Genomic DNA, 26,092 nt, shown 5'->3' on the forward strand with positions numbered 1-26,092 from the left:
GCAGGAAACTTCAGTTGCACTTGAGAAGACAGAGTAGAAGAAGGCTGACTGGAGGAAAAGATCCAAGAGCTTCTGCTGGTACCAACCTGGAGAGGACAGGTTCATCATGTAACTGTCAGGATCTGGTGGCTTGACTGATGGTGCAGATAAGTAGGGGACCTGGATAAGTGGTGATTCGTTTGCAGAGAGAAGGAATATAAGAGGAGAAGCAAGTTTCAGAGAAAAGATAGTGCATGCCTTTTGAATTTGAAGTTCCTAGGACTGATGGCATGGCTCAAGTGGTATAGCACCTGCCTAACAAGTGAAGGGTTCTGAGTTCAAACCTCAGTAGCGCCACAGATTTATTAGTTAAATAGTAAAATTTATTTTGAAGTTCCTATAGGAGGACTAGGTGGTGATGTCTAGGAGACGATTGAAGTTGTGGGCCAGTTGTACTCCAAGGATTGGAGATCATGTAAGAAAAGCAACTGCCTGAGGATCTGTAGTCTTGGAGAAAGCAGTTATTTAAGGAAGAGAAAGCTGGAATAAACACTAGAACAGGATCCTAGTATTTTGCACTGAAACACTACACAGCACTCACTACCCCCAGTTGTCCTTCAGCCAACTCATTTGACTTGCTGCTTTCCTAATTTGTGACCATGCTGTCCATTACTAGAATGATGCCTGGCATAGAGTAGGTGCACACATGATGGACTAAATTGAAGCTTACTTTGACCTACAAATGAGGCTTGCTGTCTGGAATAAAGCCCTTGTCAGATCTGCTTAGGCATTAATACAATGAGAAATATAGACTTAGAGAGACCAAGTGCCACTGGTATCACAAAAAGTCAGAAAAAAAAAAAAAACACAGTTCCTAGAATTCACCTTCATTCAGCCTTTTAACAGTTTATTCCTGTCCCTTCCTGGACATAGTTCACAGCCTGTCTTACTGAGTGACTCTCTGCCCTCAAGATGCCCTTCATCACCATTTGGAGGAAACACCTATAACAATTTATTTTCCCTGCGCTGTTCATTGCCTGTGAGTTCTGTTACACATCCCAGAATCAAATGGGCACATCCTCACCTTCTCCATAAGTCCACCTCCTAAAGATACCTGAGAGAGCTAGGGGCATGGGTCAAGTGGTAGAGCGCTTGTCTAGCAAACACAAGGCCCTGAGTTCAAACCTCAGAAGCACCAAAAAAAAAAAAAAAATCCCTGAGTATTCAGGGAACCAAGTTTTTACTGGACAGCATCATCCCCAGTCTAGGGGATTTCTTCCATCCATCTTTAGCACTGCTGTCAGGAGTTTCCTGTGACTCATTCCTATCATTAGACAACTACTGAGCACCTTCCATGCTTGACATTATATGTGCATTGTGGCCAGGAATCAAATGACACAATCAAAAATAGAAGGAGTCAAGTGCCATGGAAGGGCAGTGGAAGCTCGAAGTAGGGCTGCCACTTTTAGATGGGGGGGTCAGGAAAGGCTTACTGAAGAAGGCAGTATTTGAGCAAGGTCTTGAAGGATGGATAGAATTTAGACCTGCAGAGTTTTAGGGAAAGAGTATCCCATAGACAGAGTCACATAAATGACAGCCAGGTGGTGGGAAATCTAAGGAGAGCCACTGACCCCACGTGACCTACAACAGCACTAGGGCCAAGGAAGAACAGTCAGCCTTTCTGCTGGTAATGGGTGCATCAGAGAAGAGGGCAGAGTTTGGGGCACATACTCTTCCATGCTCTGAAAATCCCATCTTCAGAGCTTGGCCACTTTTTGTAATAGACCAAAACATTTCCTTCAGGCCCTTAGATTACAAATGAGTGAATTTGAGGTGACTCTATTATTACTGTTCCAAAGTATTTTGTATGTTAATTTTTATTGATAGTTAACCCCTTAATAGTTTCCCATTTGACTAGCATTATAATGAGAAGACTTGGAAGGATTCAAATTCTTACTCTGTAATATTTTAAATTTAAATGTATAATTTTAAAGAACTAGATTATTTAGACCTTTATTTAAAGGCAATGAAATTACCACTAGTTTTAATTTTGATTTTGCAAAACCACACTACTTTTCTGTAGGGAAAAAAAACATATTAGAGAATTTTGTGCTGGTATAAAGCAAACAAACAAATTAAAACACAGCTTTGAAAGCCTTCACTTTGAAAAAATATTTTGAAGAATGTTGTCTGTGTCTATGTTCCTCATAAACCATTACCTACATTTGTGTTAGAGACACTTAAAGTGGGCCCCAGAAGTAGACTATCACCACACTCATATACTTCATGAAGAATTAACCAAATTGACAGAGAACAAGGATATCCAAGGACTTTTTGGATCTGTACAGTGTATTTATTTTTAAGTCTTCATTACCATTGCCACATCATTTAGGGATTCTCAGAGTGTTAACAAAGAGCACCTGAAAGGTCACCCAGTCCAGTGTTCTTTTTGACAGATGAGAAAGTTAAGGCTTAGAGAAGTTTCCAACCATGCTAATGTTTCTTTATCTGTAAAGTATGTGTATGAGTTAGGGTCCAACAGGAAATAATGGCACACTCCAAACAGGTAATTACAGGAGAATTTGTTTACTGAGATGTGATTTACAAAGATGGGGTTTAGGAGGGATTGGCATGATGCCCTACCTTGAGACTTAGAGGCCTCCCAGGCTCAGAGGGGAGGGTGGAGCAGTTATTGAAATCCAGAATCCAGGAGAGTGAGTTACCTGAGGTAGGCATTGACTTTGTGACGCAATACAGTAAGCTGTACAGAATTTGCTGAGAGGAAATCAAGGAGTTAAGGACCTGGCCTCTCTGAACTCCTGCCAAGGCTTGCCATTGGGCAAACCCAGTGAGGAATTGGAAGCATATGGCAGATAAGAGGTCTGCCTCCAAGACAAAGACCACTCCGAAAGGCCAAAGGAAGATGCCCAGCACAGTGTTCATACAGGTTTCTCTGCTGTTGTAGCCATCTTCTAAGAATGAATCAGATAACATCTGTAGTTTTGTTTGTTTTTTCATTTTTCTTCAGGATCTTAGTGAGAGCAGTTTACTCTGACGTGTATTTTTGAGTCACAGTTGGCCTTGGCTCTGCTTTATCATACAGTGTTATTGAACTGGTTCAAAAAAATTGTGCATAGAGATCAAAGCAGTTTAAACAGATATATTCACTTGTGTAAATATCCTTAACTCCTCCCCCACTTTCCGCTCCCCCTACTGTTGCCAAATCCATTCAGCACCTCTAGAGGCTGTTAATTCATGTAATGATTGTAATAAACATTGTATTTGCTTTGGTTCCAGCTGGCTTTAACCACCAAACTCTGTCCATAGCTCCTATTGTTATCTTTGCTTACTAGACAACTGCATTGTTACCATTAGTAGCAACCTTTGTCACAGATTTCTGAGTGTTGATCTTTATATATTGCACTCATTGTTTCCCTCAGTAATGTTTTTAAATTCTGATTTACCATTACACTCTGACTTTAAGGCTATTTAGAATTCTTTAATGTAGAGAGTTTTTAATAAAAATTAATTGCTTATGTTGTCATACTATCCTCACTAAAACATTTCACTCCATATAAAGCTTTCTGGTAAAAATTAATATATTTCTGCTTGCATGTGATTTAGACTGGTTGTAAGTTAGACAATCTTCCATCAGAAGTTTTTAGATGCACAGAAGTACAGTAATTCCTAAGAAAAATTAAGTTACGTTTTACCATCAGGGAAATCTGTTATACTTTGTTCTCAAAAGCTTAAAAGTAGAATTAGTTGTAATAAATATTTTAAATTGTACAAGATATGAAATCTTAAGATTACAGTGATTTAATGTAAGAATTGAAGGACTCTGGGTTGGAGATTGTAGAAAAGCTATGTAAATTAAGAAATTAATACTGGGTAAACTCTCATGATATATAGGATAATAATTCATAAGCCAGGGAACAACTATTAGAAAATGCTGTTCTTTCATAGCTATTGCAAAAGGTAGTAATTTGTTATTTTTAGATATAGGTAGTATGTGTTATTGAGATTATTCTATTTGAGAACTAGGTAGAAATAGAAGTATTTTAAAAAGAAGTAGAAGTCTTATACAATTCAGAGTTTCTTTTGGAATTCAAGCATGATCAAATCTATAAAAACTAAACCAAAAAGAAATCTCATTAGACCAGCACTGATGTTCAAAATGTAGTATAAGCACAAATTTAATCTCATTCCACTCACTTTGTTACAGTGATTTACACAAATGAAATTTTTATATCTCACCTTCCACTGAAAGCATTACAGGGAAATTCCTTCTTTCGTTCCTTCCTTCCTCCTTTCCTTCCATTCGTGAGCTAGAGTATCTTTGATAATTTCCACTTCCTATAAATTTCTTTTTCATGCACTTTATCTGTTTTTCAGCTGTGTTGTTTTATTTCTTATTGACTTATACAGGTTCTTTAGGTAATATGGATATTTTATTCTTTGACTTAATTCAACTACCTATTAAGAATGTTAACTCCATAACTGTATCAGTCTCTTTCTGGACTTTATTCTTTTTTTAATCTTTTAGGACCTACTGGTTTATTTGCTACTTAATACATATATTTTACATATTTTGGTACCAGAAAGAAAATCTTCCTCATCCTTAACTTTTCAAACAGCTCTTTGTTTTGATATTCACAGTTTTGAGTTTTGCTTTTTATGTTCTTCTTAACCATGAGTCTACCATAGGCACCTCACTGTCAAAATTAAATTTCTCCCCAAAATTAGTGGATTATATTAATTTTTTGTGTTAATATAGGAATACCTAGCCAGGTATGGTACTTTGTAATCCCAGCACTCGAGAGACTGATACAGAAGGATCACAAGTTTACTTTTATGAATGGGCTCCTTTTTTCCATTATATTTTGTAACTGAATTAACCAGGACTTGTGAATTTATTCCATATCCATGTCTACCAGCATCTAAATTTTCATTAGAAAATTATATACACAACATGTATATATGGCCTTAGAAATCCAAGTAGATACTGGAGTAAGGAAAATAAAAATCAGTCCTTCTTCAGAGTTTGGCAAAGAAAAGAGTTTGGTATAGAACAACATAAGTAAGGATTTACATGAAACAAACTCTTGTTAATAAAGTACTTTACACTTAGAAGAAAGTACTCCCTCATACTCCACAGAACAAAAAAACCTCTGTTTTTTAAATGTGCATGTCATAAAGCAAAAATAAATTCTAAATAGAATTTGTACAGGTTGCATTCTCTGGTTGTTATGGAATAAAAATGCAATAAAAAAAAAAAAACATGGACTAGTGGTAGAGCACTTGGCCTTGGGTTCTATCCTTAGCAGTGCAAAAAAAAAAAAAACTAAAAATAACCTGACTGTATGGAGATGTTAAAACACTTTACTAACTAATTTATTCTTCAAAGTACTCTTTGATTAAAGAAAAAATTAAAGATAAATTACATAATCAGAGATGAACTAAAATAAGAAACTAATTTTTATCAATTAAAATTGAAAATAAATAAAAGTTTCAACTAAAAAGAATACAAAGAAAATAAGAGGGAGAAATTTAAGAGGATAAAAATAGAAATCAATAAATTATATAACAATAATCTTCCCAAAATGGAAATAAAACCCCATGTGAGTTTTTAAAAATAAATAATGTAAACAGATAAACCTGATAGATACAGAGAATGCAAAAGTATGCATTAAGAAAGAAAAAAATAATTATAAGCCAGGGAACATTTACACACTTAAGCTAATAACATTTTAAAATCTAGATTAAGGATTTTCCTAAAAAATCATAATCAAAATTGACTCAAGCAGATGTTGAATTCTAAACAGACTAATTACCAAAAAGAAGTCCAAAAGATTGTTAAAGACAAACTGCTATCGAAGATTCAGACCCAGCTTTATGGGTGAATTCAACCCTTCAAGAGACTAATTATTCTTAGATTGTTTATACTGTTCAAGAATATAAAAAAGAATGGAAAGTTTGCATATTCCTGATATTAAAACAGGAAAAATTAACACAAAAAGAAAACTATACATTTGTCTCATTTATGAATATAAGCTAATATCCTAAATAAATATTAGCAAATAGAATTGTCAAGTGTCTCCAAAAAAACAATACACTGATTAAGAATGGTTATTCCAAGAAGGCAAGAATGATGCAATATTAGGAAATCTATTAATATAATTGATATGTCATTAATAAAATAAAGAAGAGCAATTATATGGTCATTCTTAGTATTTTTTGAAGCATTTTATAAATCATTATACATTTTGAATGGCAACTAAATTATGAAGGGAATTTCCTAAACAAACAAATACTTTGTTACTTTTACTGTTTAAAAACCCCATTTAATGATAATAATTGGTACAGCAAAGTAAAGTATTAAAAATGAAGATAGCCCTACTAAAGTTTTTTAAGATGAATAATCAGAAATCAGTTTCCTAAGAACATCTTAAATAATGCTATATTCAGATTAAACTTTTCATCCTGTATGATGCTAAAGTTTATTTTGAATTAAGGTGAAAAGATAAAAATGTGTGCCTTTACAATGTCTGCATATGTCTATAAGCCACTCAAGTGGAACTCTACAGACAGTTTGCACCTGCAGTTTTGTTTACAGTGTGTTGAAGAAGCAAAGAAGTACTCCTCCAGCTAGAAATATTAATAAAGCAGAGATAAAAATGAAAGTACAGAATTGGATACTCTCCTTAGAAAAATAATACTTTCTCTTTTTGGGAAAGACTGGTTCATTGAATTTTGCCTAGTTATCTTTCTAGGACTGATTGCCTTAAAATCATTGCACTGATATGTGTTACATCCTTATTATTATGGATACAGTGTGTGATAGGTGTTCACAGACATATTGTAGATAAAGCCAGGGCCTTCCCCTCATGAATAAACTGTATTATGAACAGTTACAGGTGTGATTTTAGGTAGCAGTGGGTTCAGGGCGGTAATACGTACAAGCTGGGCCTTATAGAATAAGGACAGAGGAGAAAAAAGTTTCTCAGGCTGGAACAATGTGAACAAAAGTATGGAAGCAGAAGCTACAGTATATGTTTATATAATCTAATGGAACTCAAACCTAGCAGAGGATGAGGGTTCCTAAAATGTTAAAGAAAAATCAAGGGCCTACCCATGGGGATCTGATTCAGTGAGGGGAGGGAGAGAGGGCAAAAGATAAGGTCCAGATTCCTATGTTTTCTAAAAGCGCCCCCATGGATGATTCTGTTCACAGTCAAGGTTGAAAATCAGTGATAAACTCTAGCATGTGACTAGGGTTTTCTGATGTGGAAGTACTATGGGAGATGAAGCTAGAAAGATATATTGGAGCCAAATGATAACTGGAATGACATGGTTTTGAAATTGTCTGTTTTTGTGTTGTTTTTTATTTCTCTTACATCACCATGATCTCTTCATTAGATATTAACCAAATATCCCTTACACAGAACTTGACCCCTGGGTGAATTCAAAGCAAACTTATATTAAATGAGATGAAGAGGATGGACCTGTCAGTATTGCTATATAATCACCTCCAAACTTAAAACAGCCCTTTAATTATTACTCATAATTTTGTTGGTTGACTACATTCATCTGGGGATCAGTTGGTCTTAAGTGTTAAAGATAGTTCACAACAAGCATTTGAAAGGATCCAAGCCACAAGACTTCCTAAGATCCAGCTTTAGTAGCTCAGACATTACTGCTATCGATTCTGTAGGTCAAGCAAGTCACTAAGACCAACTCATATTCAGTGAAATGTGAATAAACTCCATCCCTTAAGGGAAAGAGCAGTGTGTGCCCAAAAAAAAAAAAAATATATATATATATATATCCAAATTTCAGGAAATTTTGATAGATGCCAATAATTTTGCAGTTAGACAAAACAGTAAGGGTAAAAGATCTGAATAATATAAAATGCTTATGTAATCAATTCATATATTGAATTCTTTATCTGACAATAAAGAATACCCTCTCATTTCAGGTATCCATGCAGTGTTTGTCTCTCTCCTCCAAAAAAGGAAGCACTTGATCCCCATACACACATAAGTCTGAATCCTTAACATGATATGTTTTCCTTACCCTCAACCTGGCAGAAATAATTACAGTCGTATTTGTCTCACCAGTTTCATACTGCTCTGTGTTAAGTGGGCTATTCTGTTTTTAGAGTTTCTTCCTCTGGATGACTTCTTTACACATGGTATAAATAATTGGGTTGCACATTCTCTCTTAAGTTCTTCCCTGGTGTTTATTTGGTTTTTTTTGTTTGTTTGTTTTGGTTTTGGGGTTTTTTTTTTAAGAGCAGCATGGAAGGGGTTTTTGCTTTGTTTTCCCATAGTATCATGATAAGAGAAGTTTTGACTTGTCCTGGATGTGCTGTACACGTTAGGGTCAACATGCAGCAGCCACTGGGATCTTGTAATTTGCCAGTAATACTGACCTGGGGGTGGGGGGAATTGAGCTGGAGTTGTTGTCATCGCTTGTTTTCCATGTGTTATTTTTATAAGTCCCTTAAGGGGAAAAAAAATGTTTTAAGAGGTTTTTTTTTTGGGAGGGGGGAGAGACATTTACTTGTTTTTGTCTTGTCTTTACTTTCTGAAGCTTGTGTTACTTTGCCATCCTACTAAGAAAGAGTTTGAGGTGGGAGCCCAGGGTGTGGGGATGATGCAATTTCCTGGCCTGTGAATCCTGTGTACTTACTGCATTTATCACTGTGTCACCATACGATTTATAGGAGTTCTTTCTGAACTGGATCTTGTGGCTAAACCACCCAGGATGGGGGGGTTGAAGCCAATGGCCGCTTCCTCAATAACACTCAGATCCATTTGCTGTTGCAGGTCGTCACACTGTGGTACCGGGCTCCAGAAGTCTTGCTCCAGTCCAGCTATGCTACCCCCGTGGACCTCTGGAGTGTTGGCTGCATATTTGCAGAAATGTTTCGTAGAAAGTAAGAAATACAATTTGTTTTTAAATCTTTAGTAATCTGAACAGCAGCATGGTGTTTGTCTCAATTAGGGTCAGGATTTGGATCCGTCTGCTCCTGGCTACTCCTTCTAGACCTGTCCTGAAACCACTCTCAGTCCTTACAGTGTAGTTTTGTGTGACTGTAGCTTCCAGCTCTTGGAAACTCTGTTTGGAACAGAACACCCCACTGTTATCACCATTTGTTGCTTTTGTTGGTGAGGATAAGACATGGTGAATGTGAAACATGTTATAGTATTTTTTTTAATTGAAGAAGTATCCTCAAAGTAGACTTTATCCACAGAAGAAGAACCCAGACCATTAAGTTCATGGGAATTTTTAGCAGAAATTCTGATGGTGAGAATTGTTAAGAAAAATTTAGGCTGTAAGGAAATTGGTAAGGAGGATTGTTTGTACTGTTTCAAAATACTTTTTAAGGTTGCCATGTAAAGAGAGACCGGGCATACTTTAATTTCTATGTAGAAATTTAAGAAATAAAGATATTTGCTCAGAGGAGAGACAATCTAATGATTATACAGTGATGTGAAAAGTGGCCTGGAGTTTGTGCATTCCCCTGGGATGTCCGAGAGGAGTTTGGACCTCCACACATTGGAGATGCTTTTAGCAGCATTCATAGGACAAGTGGTCAAGCTTGATGACCTCCAGGGGCCACCACTCCATATATGAAAGTCTGTGGTTCATTTGTTTGGCTTTCAGATCACAAAAAAAAATAACCAAGCAATATAATAAAGATCTGCCAGGAAAATAATCCATACCTAGATACTAAGTTTGGCCTGTTCAAAATTAAACAAAAAACCAAATTATAATCTACTCTCTTTATTTTCTATTTTTATATCCATGGGAAAATGTGAGTTGGGAAGCTGAGTATATTCCCATTGGACATGGTTTGTTCAAAATGCAGCTGCATGATAGCTCAGAAGGAAAAGAAATGGTCAGCCATTGCTTGCTGTTTGTTCATTTGTTCTAACCAGATGAAGTTTTGTACAATGAATCTGGGGGACTCTTTCTAGAACCCAGCAGATTCATCTATAGCTCAAAGGATAGGATTGTGGAATGGGGATCAGAGCACAAAAATGTTTGATGCTAACCTCATGTATGTCAAGTACAGTGCCAAGGCACTGTAGCCTTTTTAATCCTTACAATAAGAGGAAACTAAAATGGAGTGGTTAATTTATTTGTCTAGCATCAGGCAGCTAAGAAGTAGCAGGGATATGAATCGAAAGGAAGTCTTGAGAGTTCTGATGCAGTATTGTTCCCTTCCTACAAGGGAAGGAAGGAAAAAAGTAACATTCAACTCAGTCATAGTGTCTACCGAACAGGCTAAATAAGTGGTTTTGAGTGTGTGGGCCCTGGGTGGCAGCATCAGTATCATTGGGATCTTACTAAAAATGCAGATTCTCAGGCCTACCCCAGACCAAATGAATTAAGAGCTCTTGAAGTCCACCAACCTGTGTTTCAGCAGGGCATCCACTTGATCCTAATACATACTCCAGGGTAGGAACCACTAGGATTGGATGACAGAACTACCAGCAATAGACAATCTTAAAAGTGTGTGTCCCAGGCTACTCCGTTCAGATTCTGGTTCATTACTAGACAGGGGCCAGGAACGCTTGTTTTTAAAAGTATCCCAGGTAATTTTTTCATCCATTGTAAATCACATTGAGTTAAAAGCTTATGGTCACAGCAGGGAATAAATTACTGTCAGTAAAGCAGGATGGGAGTTAGGATAGTATTCCAGGTCATCCAAGGAATTACTCGATATGGTTAAGAATTGGTTACAGAAATTATTATTAGAATCACATTTATATGTGTCTAGAATTTCCCTCAATGTAGAGATGGAGTACCTCTTTATAGTGTGGGGAAGGACAATTATTTTTCAACAATATAGACTTAAATATTAGCCACAATTGGTGATAAAAACCATTATCTTTTAAAGCTATTAAAAAAAAAAGATGAAACTTGAGATATGTAGAATTAAGTATTCACTAGTGAAGAATTTTCTCTGTTTTTAAGCGTAGGCAGTTCGCAGCCCTGGAACAATTGCAATCTCAAGTTTTATTTTCAAGCATTCATAATATTTGCATTGAAGTGGCAGTGTAACTGGTTCCCAGGCTAGCTTGCAGGCCCATATATAACCTGGAACATACATGAAACATCAGTTGTGCTAATTCATCAAAACCTTTTTTCTGCAAGAGAATTCATTCTATATTCCAGTCCAACGTGACAGAAATACCCGCCTCTCCACCCTGGCATTGGGACTGAGAAAGGGAACTTGGACATTGGAGAGTCAAGTGCGGTGCTAGTGGCAACATTGTTTCATTTTGCTGGAATTGTGGCTCTTCAAATGTGCACATAAGAAAGTACCCTTTCTCCTGGAATCTTATGCAAAGATAGCAGGTTAAGAAACAGTTACTTGGAGGGGGAAGCAATATCCAAATCCAGGTCCATGGAAACCAAGACCTAGAGTAGGTGCTGCCCTATACCCTTGGTAGTTGCTGCTGATTTGGCTTTGACCTCGTATTTGAAGTTTGTTCCTGCTCAGTTCTTACTATACCACCCAGATATCTGAACATGGCATACTTCTTACCCATGTGGTTTAGGGGCCAGCCCCCCAGCTTGGTCTGGATCCAGCTTGACTCTTGATTCAGTGTTGATGCAGTTGAGAACTCACATGCCAAGGATTTGGAAAGCAGACTCCCTCGTTACTGTAGCTTAATACTAAATTGGGGAATCCTGGCATGTCTACTTTGGGTTCCCCCATGTTATTGAGGCAGTAATTCCTAAATTTTGTCATTTCTTTATTATCTTTACTGTTTTTGCTGTATTTTTATGGAATCTATTATTTACTTACTTTTTTAGTAACCTAAATCAAGTTGTTGTTTTTCTTTAAGTTTAGCATCATCCTAAACAAAAATACATAAACTCATAGATTCGGTGAGCCAGTTATTTGTCTAACATTAGAATTCATAACCCTTGAAATTATTAAGAAACTTTGTCCATGTTTATCCCCTAAAATCATCACACTGTCACCAGCAATATATGTCTGCTGTTGAAAGCTCTGTAATAGGGTATTCCATTCCATCTACAAATAACTTATTGAGTGGTTGCTATATGCAAGGTCCACTGCTAGAGGGATAATTTAAACCCTAGTGGACAAGAAAGTCATTACATACAAGATGAGTTACTTAACCAGAGTTGGCCTAAGTGCTGTGAAGAAGTGTGGGGTACTGTGAGTGAGTAGGAGAAGACTCACTCCTACTCAGTGAAGATTTCTCAATGGAAGGCCACAAGTCAGGATTAACCTTCCCCACAAGTCACATCCAAGTTGTTCATATAAAATCTTTGAGGAGTAATTATTTCTGTGTCACCCAACACGCACCACCCTCCATAACCTAGGGAGAAGAAAAGAAGCAAGGGAATTAAACACCTGTCTTGTGAAAAGCCTAGGCCAGGGCCATGCATTATCTCATCAAACCTACATTCTGAGGTAAGGGCAGTTACTTAGAGTTTGCACATGTTAAACCTTCCACAGAAAAGTGAATAATTTGTCTAAGGAGCACACAAATGTTACATGGCAGAGCCAAATTTGAACCCAAGTCTTCCTGATTCCATAGCCTTAGACTGTTTCTACTTTGCTATGCTTCTGCTCTTGGTGTCATATTTTTTTCTGGAATGTTTTATAGTATTACTGCAATATAGCAGCAATGATACTTTAAAGAAGCCAAGAAGCAAATCATACAAATAATGACTTTGATTTCTATATTCCCCAATATTGAAAAGGTTGACTAATTCTCTATCATATTAAGAATTATATGCCTTCTGTTCTAAAGTTGAATACCTAGGAAATATGAACTCAAATAGAGAATCTTAAGGCATATGGTTGATAAAGAACCAGAGAATTAAATACCATCTGTCACTATTATCTGGGTTTAATAATTGCCCACACTGACCTGCAGAAGCATTCTACAAAGTGGATTAGAGCTAGATTTATCTTCTTCCTTTAACTCTTTGTCCATGGGTAATCCATCTTTGCTCCACATTGAGTTTTTTTTTTTAATACTAAAAAACATTTGTTATGAATTTGGCTGGTAGCAGGCTAGTCAGGTTAAAGGATGGAGAGGAAGGGAGGGATGGTTGGGATAGACTAATTTTTAATTTCATGATAAAATAAATTCACAGTGTCAACTCTCCAGATAGCTATCAGTTGCCTTATGATCCTGGTCAGAACTGTTGTCTGTGGTTTAAAAGTTATGGGGTTTTCCAGGTTACAGCAAAGTCATTAAAATGTTTTAAAAAATAAAACATGCTAGTTAATTCTTTGAATGTGGAGATTGTGGTAAACAGATAGTAATTCTTAGAAGTTCTGGGTTCCCCACTCTGCTGATCCCTAGCTAAGAAATGCCAAATGCCACCAGGAAGAATACAACAAATATGGTCACTGTTAGAAACAACAGAGGCTTCATGGTTATATTGCCTCTTGTCTGGTGGCCTCTTGAGGCTTGTCGTCATTGATTTCTATGAATTAAACACCCAGTAGCTGAGAAACTAACAGTGAAACTGTCGTTTGTGGGTCAGTAGCCAGTGAGCAAATGTCACTGAGTTCCTTGCCAATTTTCCTATCAGTCATTGTGTTATAGTGCTTCTCCATATTTGAGTGGCATCAAGGAAATAAGGTCCTTAACTGTCTCAACAGAGGCACCAGAAGGCAAGTCCAGGCTCACGAAAGGAAACGTATCACCTCAGTTAGGTCAGAACACGTGTGCAGAAGCCAGGGCACTTAGCTGGACTTGGGCATTTCTTACCTCTTCTTGGATATTTTCTTCTTTTAAGGAACCAACCAAATTGGAAAAACTCTAAAGGAGTATTTTCTTGAGTAAAGAAATATCCAAGATGGTACTCAGGAAAAAGACCAATCTTGGTTTAGTACTAAGTCTAGCAAGAGCAAATGAAGACTTTTGTAATGTAATCAATACTGATTTTTTAATTCTTAATGGATAACTTATTTTAAAATGAATTTGAAAAATTGTTTGTTTTTGTAGTGTTCACTGAGAAGCCACCATCAGGCCTGGCCTTTCCCCTGGTATGGCAGCTGTGCAGCCTTCCAGCATCCCAAACCAATGCCCCTCCATTTTGGCACTGTGTTTTATAATCTTCTCCATAAATGAGATTATATCTTCCTTAGTACTCTTCCAGCTATTCTTTTTTTGGGGGGCGTGGGGTGGAGGGTAAACTGTAGTTTGAATTCAGTACCTTGCATTGGTAGCCAGGTGCTGTACTGCTTCAGTCATACTCCCAAATCCCTCTTCCAACCATTCTGCCATCATCTCCTACTTTTCATATTATCATCCCTTTTTTTAGCAACCAGTACTTCCCTTCCCTGACTCTCTCTACTTCTGTTACTCATTCTATTCTTGGAATCCTTAATCCTTGTTCTGTGACAATGTTAGGCTGTTTTCCCGAACTTTTCTTCATAGTCTCCTTCAAGGTAACTACTGAAGCCAACCCTTTTCCTTTCCTAGATGCTTTATCTTCTCCGAGAAGTAAATTGCAGTGTTTTTAGCCAGTCTTGATGCTTGGGGTCATAATTCTGCCAAAGTCTCTCAACTTCTATTTGCCATCCTCTATCACTTCCAACTCCCAGCCTTCATTGCATCCCCTGGAGACCATAGAGCCACCACAGAATAAGGAGAAATGTCACTGATAAGTGCTTTGCATATAGTGGAGGCAGAACAGTTTGATGGTCCTGACTGGCTTATCAGCTGCATTACTCATGATCTCCCTGTCCTCCAAACCAGTACTAAGCATTCAGTGACCCTTGTGGTGAACTCAGGTTCTCTGCTCACTTCTCAGTGACATGGCCTCTCATAAATAGCATAATTCAAATAGTCCCTGATTACGGACAGAAGTTAAGGATGACTCAAGCACATGTGCTTATTTAGCACCAGTGGGCATGACCTGTCTTCTCCAGCTTCCCCTTGGTTTCTTACCTGGCCTCATGCTAGGATTCTCTCCTCTTCCAACTATTCCCTTTAACTATTCCGACTTACCCCCTATCGATTCCCACTCTCCCAAGCCAACATTCACCCTCATCTCCAATTAGTTAGGATGAGTAATGCCATCAAACTGAGATCCTCTACTTCCGTTCAGCTCAGAAATCTATCTTCACGTTTTGGCTTCCTTCTCTCCCTTTTCCCTTCTTCCAAGGCAAATCCCTCAACCTGGCCTCTTGATCCTACCCTTCTTCTAAGTAAGAAGACTCTCACTTCATCCATTGTCCCCTTCAGATTTGCCCCTTCAGAGTCCCTAGCCACTAGTTTTCATCTCTCCATCCTAGGAAAAGATTCTCCTTCCTCTTTCTATGTTCCCAGTCTCCCTCCTTCCCTTCATGGCCAAACTTAAGAGGGGGGCTCTCTTGCCATCTCCGTTTTACAGATAAGAAAATTGAAGCCTAAAAATGTTAAGTAGTGCACAGTTCCACAGCTAATAAATGATGAGAGAAGCTCTGAACCCAGGTGTATCAGACTGCACCATCCCCCAGGCACTCAGGTTGCTGCCTTAGAAGTTGACAGTGACTCCTCATTGCATCCAAGGACCTTCTCCCACTTCCTGCTTCGTGTCTGCAGCTCTTTGGTGCTCTCCTTTGGTGAAACCCTGCCTGCCTTGCTGTTAGTGCAGAGCATATTCCTGGTTGCCAGTGCTTCTATCCTCTTTACCAGCCCATCTCTGCATCCATTCTCCAAAACCCAGGTGTTTCCAAAGAGTTCTGTATAGGTAAGATGCAGATGACCTCATATGGGCTCCAGAGCCACATCAGTTTTGTGATGAACTGATTCTTCCACCGTCCATCTCACAGGTGCCTTCCTTTCACTAGCCGACTCAAACCAACTTCTTCTCTCACCTTCCTTTGTTCTTCTCCTGGAACCCACATCTCCACATCTATCCAGCTAGAGTCTCAAAGTCACCTTGGAGTCATCTTCTTCCTCCAGTATCCAAGTCCTGTGGCTTTTGTTCTTTTGGACTTTCCCCTGGTTTCTATCACTCGAACTTGGGCCTTCTTTAATGGTTACCCAGCCAGGAGCAGTAATTGCCAATCTGTTTCCCACCTATTTATGTATTTATGATAAGTTAATATTTCTATTATCTCCCTGGGTCAAAAACTTAACAAAACTAGTGTAGGATCATTGGTCCTCAAGACCTTTGTAAAGAAGGCTCCTACTTTATTCTGGTCTTAGCACATATTACTCCCCAAGATGCCATTATTTATGAAAATATTCTCTTTTGGTTCCAAAGCACATCTCAGGATTTTCCTCCTGAGAAACCCTTGACTTTCTCCTATCCCCAGTGCCCATCTTCCTTCCTTCGTCTTCCAGAGTAGAACCTTGAAGCTGCCTCTTTCAGGAAGAGGCCTGCAGTATTCTGTCTATCCTCACTGACTCCATGGCAGTCTGTCTATACTTGTCTCGGGGCACGTTTTTAAACCATGCTCTTCCTGTGCACACATGTTGTCTGCCATAGCGGCAATAAGGATGCAAAGCACAGTGTTCTTTATTAGGAACCAGACATTGAAGTCTGTGTTCCAGTCCTTCCAGCCGTGTGACTGAGGGCAAACCATCAGCCTGTGAAGCCTAGTGTCTTTCTATGGAGGTCACTTCAGGGTCCTCAGACCCCCTCCTATGTAGAGTCTGGGGAGTTCCCAGCCCTTTGCTTCCTTCTTTTTTATATAGTGACCTTCCGAGATTTAAAAAGGTCCTAAAGTGTTGGAGTGAATGATATCCAAGATGTACTCAATGCTGGTAGTCTTGGTTTCAGGGTAGACCCATCTCTTAATCATTTCTGGAACTCTTAACATGTCTAGCACAGCTCACACTGTTGACAGAGCTTATTATATACATCATTACCTCCTGTCCTGAGCACTTGACATACATTATTCAATTTAATCCTCCCAAGTGTCTTGCCCCAGATCCCCTTCTGGTCACTGGCAGTGTTGGACTTGGAGTTGTATGACCAGCAACATCAACACTGAACTACCAATGAGCTACATGGGGAATTAGACAGGCATAATATAGCTATCTGAAATATTGCCATTTCAACATGTGATAAATATAAAATATGAATCATTCGGGTATTTTACACTTCTAGTTAGTTAGTGGTACTTGTGACTAAACTCAGAGTCTTGTGCTTGCTGGGCAAGAGTTCTACCACTTGAGCCACACCCCAGTCACCTCAGTACTCCTTTTCTTTTTCATACTAAGACTTAAAAACTTTTCAACATGTACTTTACACTTTCAGTATACCTCAGTCCGGAGTAACCACATTTCAAGTGTTTGGTAGCCACAAGTATTATATGAGACAGTATAAGTCTAAACAATCAAATAAAATGATATATTGAAGATGAAACAAACCACTTGCTGTTTATTGTGAAGGGTTGAGAAAACAAGTCAGTGCCCTTTTCCCTAGCTTCATTAATTTCTCATTCTTCTATCCCTTATGCTGTCTTCTTTTCTAGTTTGTGTGGGGGCTATAGATAGAAGTTGGGCTTCTTGCATGTAAAACCAGCACAGCTGAGGCTGGTGGAGCCACCTGGCCTTCTTCCCCTGAATTAGCGGTTCTTGAGCAGCAATTTACAAGTATTAAATAGTGTTTATCAGCATTAGCAGATCTTCCCCAACATGTCTTCTTTCAAAATTGCTTGCACCTGGGGAACCTCATCATGCTCTCACTCCACATGCCACTTTCAGAAACAAGAATTGCTAAGGGAAGGATCAAGTTAGATCTAGATGTTATTTAGCTATACTTTAAAAATAACAATGAAATACTCTTTGTAAAAATGTCAAATGGTACAGAAGTATAAACTGTAAACTTGTCTTTCCTGTACTCCCATCCAAAATCCCAAAGATGGTAACCCCATGCATGTACTTCCAGATCTTCTGTGTGTGTTTTTGTAAGTACATAAATACATATGTACATGTGCTCTTCTGTAAACACAGAAATGGGCTTGTACAATATTTTCTAACTCATTTTAAGCTAATGAAAAGCTGTATTCTTTATTTCATAATTTAACAATTTTATGTTAAAAAGCATTGAGAGTTTGATCCTTTGTTTTCACACAACCCCCCCCCACCTCAGTCCTATTATAAACAATGTGAAGTAAAATCCTTGTGCTTATTTTTTGGTTTGTCAAAGTATTTCTGTATGGTGAATTCCAGAAGCAAAATTATAGGGTCAAATGACATGCATATTTTTAAAATTTTGCTAGTTAAACTAAATTACCCTCCAAAAATCTGAAACTAAAATCTGTTTATAGCTTAAGGTGGGAGGTAGGATTGAGATTTTTAAACATTAAGAAAGGTTGTCAAGAATGAAGCAAGATGAGAATTCTTACATAAGCTTTGGCTACCTCTTCTACTTAAAAATGATACCAACTTGAAAACATAAGTGAATATGGTAATTTTATAAAACCATTGTTAAGCTTGGTTTGATGCTTAAGAGACCTCTTTCAACTGTAGAATTCACTGTGGGTTTCCTTTTATCTGTCGGGTTGTGATAGGGAAGGAATCAACCTTTTTGTCAGTTAAAAAGCATTATCTTAGATAAAGTTCCAAGCAGTTTTTCAGACTTTTTTTTCTAGTGCACAGGCAGTCCAAAGATCATTGTGCAGAGTTCCATAGTGCCTATACTTGGGGAACAATGTATACTGAGTTCTGATCCTCACAGGTAGGACCTGGAGCTACACTCTCTCTTCACCTCTTTTCATTCTTCCTTGTTAGTTGCCAAAGCTAAAGCATCATTACTTGACATTTTGCCTTTTGGGCCTATACCTTGGAGTAACTCCGGAAGCCCTTCCATCAGCCACTTTTTCTAAACAGGAAGTAGTTTCAAGTCTACCTAGTCATAAAGTCTCAGGTCTACCTGATCAGATCTTTCAGCCACTAAGATAGACAAAAAATACTTAGTTTGAGGCAAGAAGCCACCCAGTTTTTAATTTTAAAACACTGGCAGAGAAAGGAGACATTTGATACAGTGAAAGCTAATTGTTACCAGTCTGATCTTTAGTGAATAATAAGGTCCTTATCATCTTTTTCTCCTGAATAGGAGGTAATTCCCTGCCTTACAAAATAAAAAGTATCAGGCCTGCATGGAATTATTTTAGCTGGAACATGAATCTTCATTCTGAATAGAATTCATTTATGGCCATTCTGGCCATGGTAATTCCCTCAAAGCATGATGTAAGATTTATACTTGTTTTATAACATTCATGCAAATTTACTAGACAAGACAATTAAATATAAGTAAATAATAAAAGATATCTTAGATAAATGCAAGTTCATGAGGTTTCATTGTATGACCTACATAATTTCCTTCCAGACAATACTAAGGTTACTGAATTACAACAAATAGTAAAGTGTGACAGAAGATTATGTCTTGTATTAAAGTGATAGGTTGTAGTGACAATCTGTAGGACACCCCATTTAACCCACTGCTATGGGGTGCTCTGTGTCTGATGTCCAGACTCCCCTGTTTGCACTGAGGGCCTGCATCTATCTGGCCTTGCCATGATGGCTGGAGGAGATGGTAAGACCTACTACTTGGTTTCGTTACAAGTATTAGGCATTTTTCTCATAAAAATAAAAGATTAACCAGTTTCATTTTCTCTCTTCCTTCATCTCCTTTTCTTCTCTTCCCTCCCTGCACACTCCCCTTCTTCTCTACTGCCCCACTTTCCCTCTCTTTCTCTTCAGTTGCTTTCTACCCACCCCCCCTTTCCATTTTAACCTTAGGAAATATGGAGAATTCAACATGATTTTTTCATGCTGGCCTCTGATCATATGTGACAGTGTTGGATTCCTGATTTCTTGCTCCAGTTTTGCTTGCTTGCTAGATTAAATTTAGCTATTAGAATTTATTCTTAGGTAGTGTCCAGCATGGTTGGTTACTTAAAAGTGTAAGTGAATCTCTGTATGTGCATGCATACACTTCTGTAATATGAGAACAAAGGGTAGCAGAGACAGCTGTAGACATGGGAACTGTATTTTCTTGCATATTGCAATATTATCACTGGCACAGTTACAGTTCACTAGGCATTTTCTGTCCAAAACCTGGGAGGAGATAGAAAACTTTGAAAGTCAAACAACAAGAGTCTACCTGATGTGTTTGTGCTCTGTTGCCCATCCATTTAACTGGTAATAATTGACCTGGTAATATATCAACATTCAGAAGTCATTTAGAAGCCAATTGGCTATATATATTTGCTTATCAGTGTCATACTACATTCTCCAGGTATCAGCATACAAGAAAGTTAAGTTTAAAGGCTCTCAGTTAAGAGGTATAGAGCTGTGACTTAAAATGGCACTGGAGCTGGGCACTGTGGCTCATGCCTACAATCGTAGCTACTCAGGAGGCAGAGACCAGGAGGATCATGGTTTGAAGTCAGCCTAGGAAAATAGCTCACAAGACCCTATCTCACAAATACCCAATACAAAAAGAGGGCTGGCCAGGGGGTTCAAGCAAGCTTGAGGCCCTCAGTTCAAGTTCCAGTACCACCAAAAATAAATAAATAAAATGGCAGTGGACTTAATACTTAGACCTTTCTCTTTTTTTCCTCTAAGCTGTTACATTTTTCTTTTTTTTGCAAATTGTACATTAATACCTTCTTGTTTCATTACCTCTGTGAGCCCTCCATCAAAATTTACTAACACTATTATGAGCTTTTAGTTCAAAATGATATCTTACCCTTTCTCAATTTCCTACTAGAAATAAAGAAGCATCCAACATTAAACACTAAGACTGGCAGTAAAATAATTAGCAAAATTATTTGGAAGAATTCCCATTTAGCCAGAACTGGACTTGGTGGCTAGGAATATGTATTTCATTGGTGGGGAGCTTGCTCAGCATATACAAGGGCCTGGCTTCAAGAAATGGTGATGCAGGTTTGTTATGAGCAACTAGAAATAGACCTTTTTTCATGTGCCTCACCCACCTTGTCTGAAAAATACAGATTGATTTCAATTCAAAAAATGGACAGCAGTTCCATCTTCTGTTGAGAGTTCCACAGTGCTGTGGATTTACCTCTGCCATCAGTACTCTCTTTCCTCTTAGGGAAGAATGCTGTAAATACCAGAAAAACACACTTGCCACAGGGAGAGAGAGTTCTGAAGGAATGGAATATTTGTAGCTGGGGATAGAGACATGAGAGTGGTATTATTAGATGAAACTAAAACATGCTGAATGTTAAAATGTTGAGCTATTCAGAGACCATTAAATGTTTACAGAATGAGTTCAAAGTAATATCTATATTGTATAGACTACAGATTATCTGGGTAAATCGCTTCACTTAGAGGAATGGGAAAATAAACCAAAGGAAAAAATTTCTGTAACTTGGAAAATGCTACTGAAGAAGGCAAAGTAACATTATCCAAAAGGCTCAGAAACAAAGCTACAAAAATCTGAAAATGATTAATTAGAAAAATCAGAAGAAATTTTTTAAGAATCAGTAAATTAATGTAAAAGAATGCAGGAAGATATATCCTCTTGAACAGAAACAAAAAAGTCACAAGAATTGCACATTCTAAAATGTATAAACAGCAAATAGAACCAGAAAGGGAGATGAACAAATGAGAAATTGTAAGGCTACCCAAGTCAGTAGCACTTACTTATTAAAGTAAGTGGTTAAAGTCTGATAGGATGGAATAACAAGTAAAATTAATACTGTAAGAAATAGAATCACTAATATAAAAGACAGTATCACAAGTTCTCACAAAATGCTAATGAAAATAGAAGATTTCAAATGGTGAGAAAACGACAAATATAAAGGGTGGAGAATGGAATTTGGGCTGAGAAGCTGATGGTCTTAAAATGCAGTCATCAAAACCATAACCAAAGAAACATGTTCCTAAACTGAGAAAAGGCTTGAGTATGCAGAAAAGTCATGGAATATTCTGGGGAAAATCATTGAAGAGAGACTAGTTGTTGGAATGCTGAGGACTGTGAGTACAGATGACTCAGTTTGAATCAACTAGAGAATAAGGTATTTGTTACCAGTCTTAAATGTGATTCTAGAGATAGATTAGCTTCAGGGCCAGCTTAACCCAGAAGCTGCAGTTCTGTATGTATCTTGGTTGGCATTTTCGAAGACTGTCTTCACTCATGGAAAGTAGTTGTAGTTGTTCCAGGTTTCACATCTGCACACTAGGATGTCTAGGTTAACAACTCATTCTTCTATCCCATGATTCCAAACAGGAGTCCTAAGATTGGTCCTCAGGTTTGCTTATGACATATACCTATGTTTGAGCCAGTTACTGAGGCCAAAAATGTGGAATTTGCTGATCAGATATGTGGGAATTTGAAGAATGTCAGTGTTGTCTTACAAAGTGGAAGGGAAAAGACGACTCTGAGGAGATACCATGGAGCCACTCCAAAGGCTGATAACAGAGTACATCCTGGGAAAAAGTTTGAATTGCATGGACAAAGAAAAATGCCTATAAGGATCGAGTAAATTTATGTTAAAGCTTTACAAAAAGGGGAAAAATCAAGCTGGCCTCAGACTTCTCTTGTTTAACCAATGACCAGAAGAGAATAGAGAAAATTCTGTAGCTTCGGGGGAGGGAGAAGAATCTATAATCCAAGAACTTTGTACTCCACTGAGTTGTCCTAAATGTATAAAAGCATCAAAAAGTTGTAGCTCTGCAGGATTTTGTTACTCTGTGTTTATTGGTTAAATATCAATTATACATACCTGAGCTAACTGAGATGGATGTCAAAACAGCACCTCAAGAAGAGAATGCCATGGTGAAAGGATTGTTTGGGTGGACTGTAGTGAGACTGACCACAGACCCGACACCTTCCTCTTCACAGAGGCTCTCAGGATTGCTGAGGCATCAGCAGACCTCACCTGTTTGTACTGGCCACACTAATGACCCTATAGGAATGTGGTTGGGTTAGGATATTTTTCACAACAGCATCTGGATGAGGCTTAAAAGCAAATAATTTCATTATGAATTATTAGTCCTTATTATGAGAATAGCTCTGTAATTGAACTTCAGAAATCCCCCTAAAAAGCCTCAGGCAAGAATGTACCATCAAATTTAAAAGTCTAATTAAGTATGACTAAAAGTATGTTTCATTTTAGCCCACCTATGACTAAAAAGAAATGGTCTCTAAAGACCTTTAAAAAAAATAGAGAAGAGTAGGTCAGAGTGAAAAACTAAAGATGAAATGGAAAGGAAGATGAATGAGATTAAGAAAGCATTATAAAGAAAAATGGAGTCACCAAATTATAGGCCCCATAGGAGGCAGGCAGTAACGAGCACAACTGATTGAGGAAGTGATGCAAAAGGCAACTCGGGTTAAACTTTCAGGGAGGTGGTTTGTTCTTTCTGGTAATTCATTTCTCACATTTTCTCATTTTCTTCAACACTTCTCTATTTAAAGATGATCTGTACTCACACAAAGAAACTGGAATTGGTCAAATTACTCACCATTCATGGAACTGCTTAATAAATAATAATGTATCAATAAAATTAGTGTTGAAATTGGAAAGTACTTGTGCTATAATGTTCCTCCCAAGAAGTGAAAGTGCTCTCGTTACTGAATGTGTTCGTGTTAATCACAGTACTGCATCCCTCATCCATCCCTGACCCTTCAGTAAAGTACTGATGTATTTCCATGTCCATTGGCAAGGGGCCACTGCTTCTCTTTCCAAATGTCCCCAGGGCCTCCCTAGAATCCAGCAATTAAAAGGTTCCCAGATAACATACCAGTGTTCTCTACAACTCAGGATTTTTCCATTTTTTAAAAAAAATCTTAGTGGGGACATAGCTCAAGTGGTAGCCTGCCTAGCAAGTACAAGGCCCTGAGTTCAAACCCCAGTACCATACAACACACACACACACACACACACACACACACACACACACACACACACACACACACAGAATTTTTCTGGCTGTATTTTCTTTAAATCCCCTCAAGTCATCCTGTTTCGGGCAGGTGTTTCTTCTAGCTACTGTTTGAAAAGTTGCTCATCTAAGGCAATTGATTGTGCTCTTTTTAATCTCTAAAACCTTTGACCAGTTCCTGACTCCTTGCTTATCTTTATCCTGTTTTCTAGATCTTAAAGTCTTCTGGAAATGGATAAAACTTAGAATTTTAGATGTAGCTGTGAAATCTTCCATATTTGTTTATTTTGTTTGTTGTTCTTTCTTATTTGTTGTTTTTTATAGAAAAGTTCATCAAAAGTGTGCCCGAAATGGTTCTCAAATGTGTTTAAGCCCTAATTTCTTAGGAATTTATTGTCACATTAAAAAAAAAAGGCTTTCGCAGATGTAATTAGGATTTTAAATCTTAACATAGAGAGATTATTCAGGATTGTGTGGATGGGCCCAGCCTAATCACATGAACCCTTTAAAAGCAGAGAACTTTCTCAGGCTTGAGGCAAAAGAGATGCGGCAGAAGGAAAAGTCAGAAAAGCTCCAGGCGTGAGTGGAGCTGGTCTGCTGTTGCTAGCTCTGAGATGTTTATAGGACTGTATTAGGAGTTAGAGAGGCATGTGGGAACTAAGGACAGCCTCAGGTGACAGCCAGTAAGGATACAAGGACCTCAGGCCCTCAGTCTTACAAGCACATTTTGCTGAGTTTTGCCAGAAACTTGGATGAGACTGGAAACATATTTATCCCAGAACCTCTAGAATGCAGCACAGCCCTGCCAGCGCCTTGTGGTCAACTTTGTCTAAATAAGGAACCATGCCATAGCTGGACTTTTGACCTACGGAACTGTGAGATGGCACATAGGTGATGTTTTAAGTGGCTGAGTTTGTGGTAATTAGTTTCAGCAGCAATAGAATATTAATAAACCAACATATAAAATAATGGCAACAACAAAACCCAGCAGAACACAGTGGAATAAGCAGTAAACACTGTAGAACACACAGTTCAGAATGGCTGTCCCTTGGTCTCTGGCTAATCATGTCTACACAATAAAAACCAGCAGCTCAGAAAGCCAGGAGGTCTCACAGGGAACTTGGGAGACAGCAGGAATAGGTATGTGTATGTGTATCGTTTTTGTAAGAAAAGTGCTTTACAATCTTCACCACCTATTCAACTGATAAAGAATTAATATCTAGAATATGCAAGGAGCTCAAAAAACTAAACAGCAAAAAAACAAATAATGTATTTGTATAATAATGTATGATAAGGTACAAATAATGTATTTATTAAATAAATGGGCAAAGGAATTGAACAGACAGTTCTCAGAAGAAACACAAATGACTAATAAACACATGAAGAAAGGTTCAGCATATTTAGCCATAAAGAAAATGCAAATCAAAACACCGCTGAGGTTCCATCTCACCCCAGTCATGAGGCTGTCATCAAGAAAACAAATACGAGCAAATGCTGGCAAGGAAGACAAAGGGGAAAGGGAACATCATATACCATTGGTGGGAATGTAAGCTGATAGAACCCTGGAAATCAGTATGGAGGGTCCTCAAAAAACTGAAAATAGACCTACTTTATGACCCCTCAATACCACTCTTGGGCAGGTATTCGAAGGAGCATAAATCAATATACAAAAGAAATAGCTGCATACCCATGTTTATTGCAGCTCTCTTCATAACAGCCGAACTAGAATCAGCTACATTACCCAACAACCAATAAATGGAGCAAAAGATTATGATGTGTGTATATTCTATGGACTATTACTCAGTCACAAAGAAAAATGAAATTATGTCATATGTAGGAAAATGGCTGGAACTGGAAATCACTGTGTTGAGCGAGATAAACCAAGCTCAAAAGGCCAAATATTCCATGTTCTTGCTCATTTGTGCAACCTAGACCTAAAATGATGATAATGGGAAATTACCATAACATCAGCTGAAGAGGACGGGGAAAGGAAAGGAAAGGATATGGAGGGGTGAAAAATTAGGCTACATACATATATATACATGAAGACAGCATGAAGAAGTCCACCAAATATTCTGAAAATGGTGGAGAGGATGGGAACATAATGGAGGGGTTGAACTTATTTAAGTTCACCATATGCGTATAGGATTTTATCACAGTGAAGCCTCCTTATATTATTAATGTATACTAATCCAAAAATAAAATTAAAAAAAATTTTACAGATGAACCATGTCAATAAAGGG

General features: G+C 37.9%; 1 protein-coding gene across 1 annotated transcript in view; it reads left to right on the top strand.

The window, feature by feature from the left end:
• Cdk6 (cyclin dependent kinase 6) overlaps window positions 1-26,092 on the top strand; it is a 207,078-nt gene that overhangs the window by 131,452 nt on the left and 49,534 nt on the right. The window contains exon 4 of the mRNA XM_074064745.1: window positions 8,811-8,920. Within this exon, the coding sequence (XP_073920846.1) occupies window positions 8,811-8,920 (110 nt within the window). The remainder of the gene's footprint in view (window positions 1-8,810; window positions 8,921-26,092) is intronic.

This window comes from Castor canadensis, chromosome 2 (genome assembly GCF_047511655.1).
Source record: "Castor canadensis chromosome 2, mCasCan1.hap1v2, whole genome shotgun sequence".
Classification (NCBI taxonomy): domain Eukaryota; kingdom Metazoa; phylum Chordata; class Mammalia; order Rodentia; family Castoridae; genus Castor; species Castor canadensis.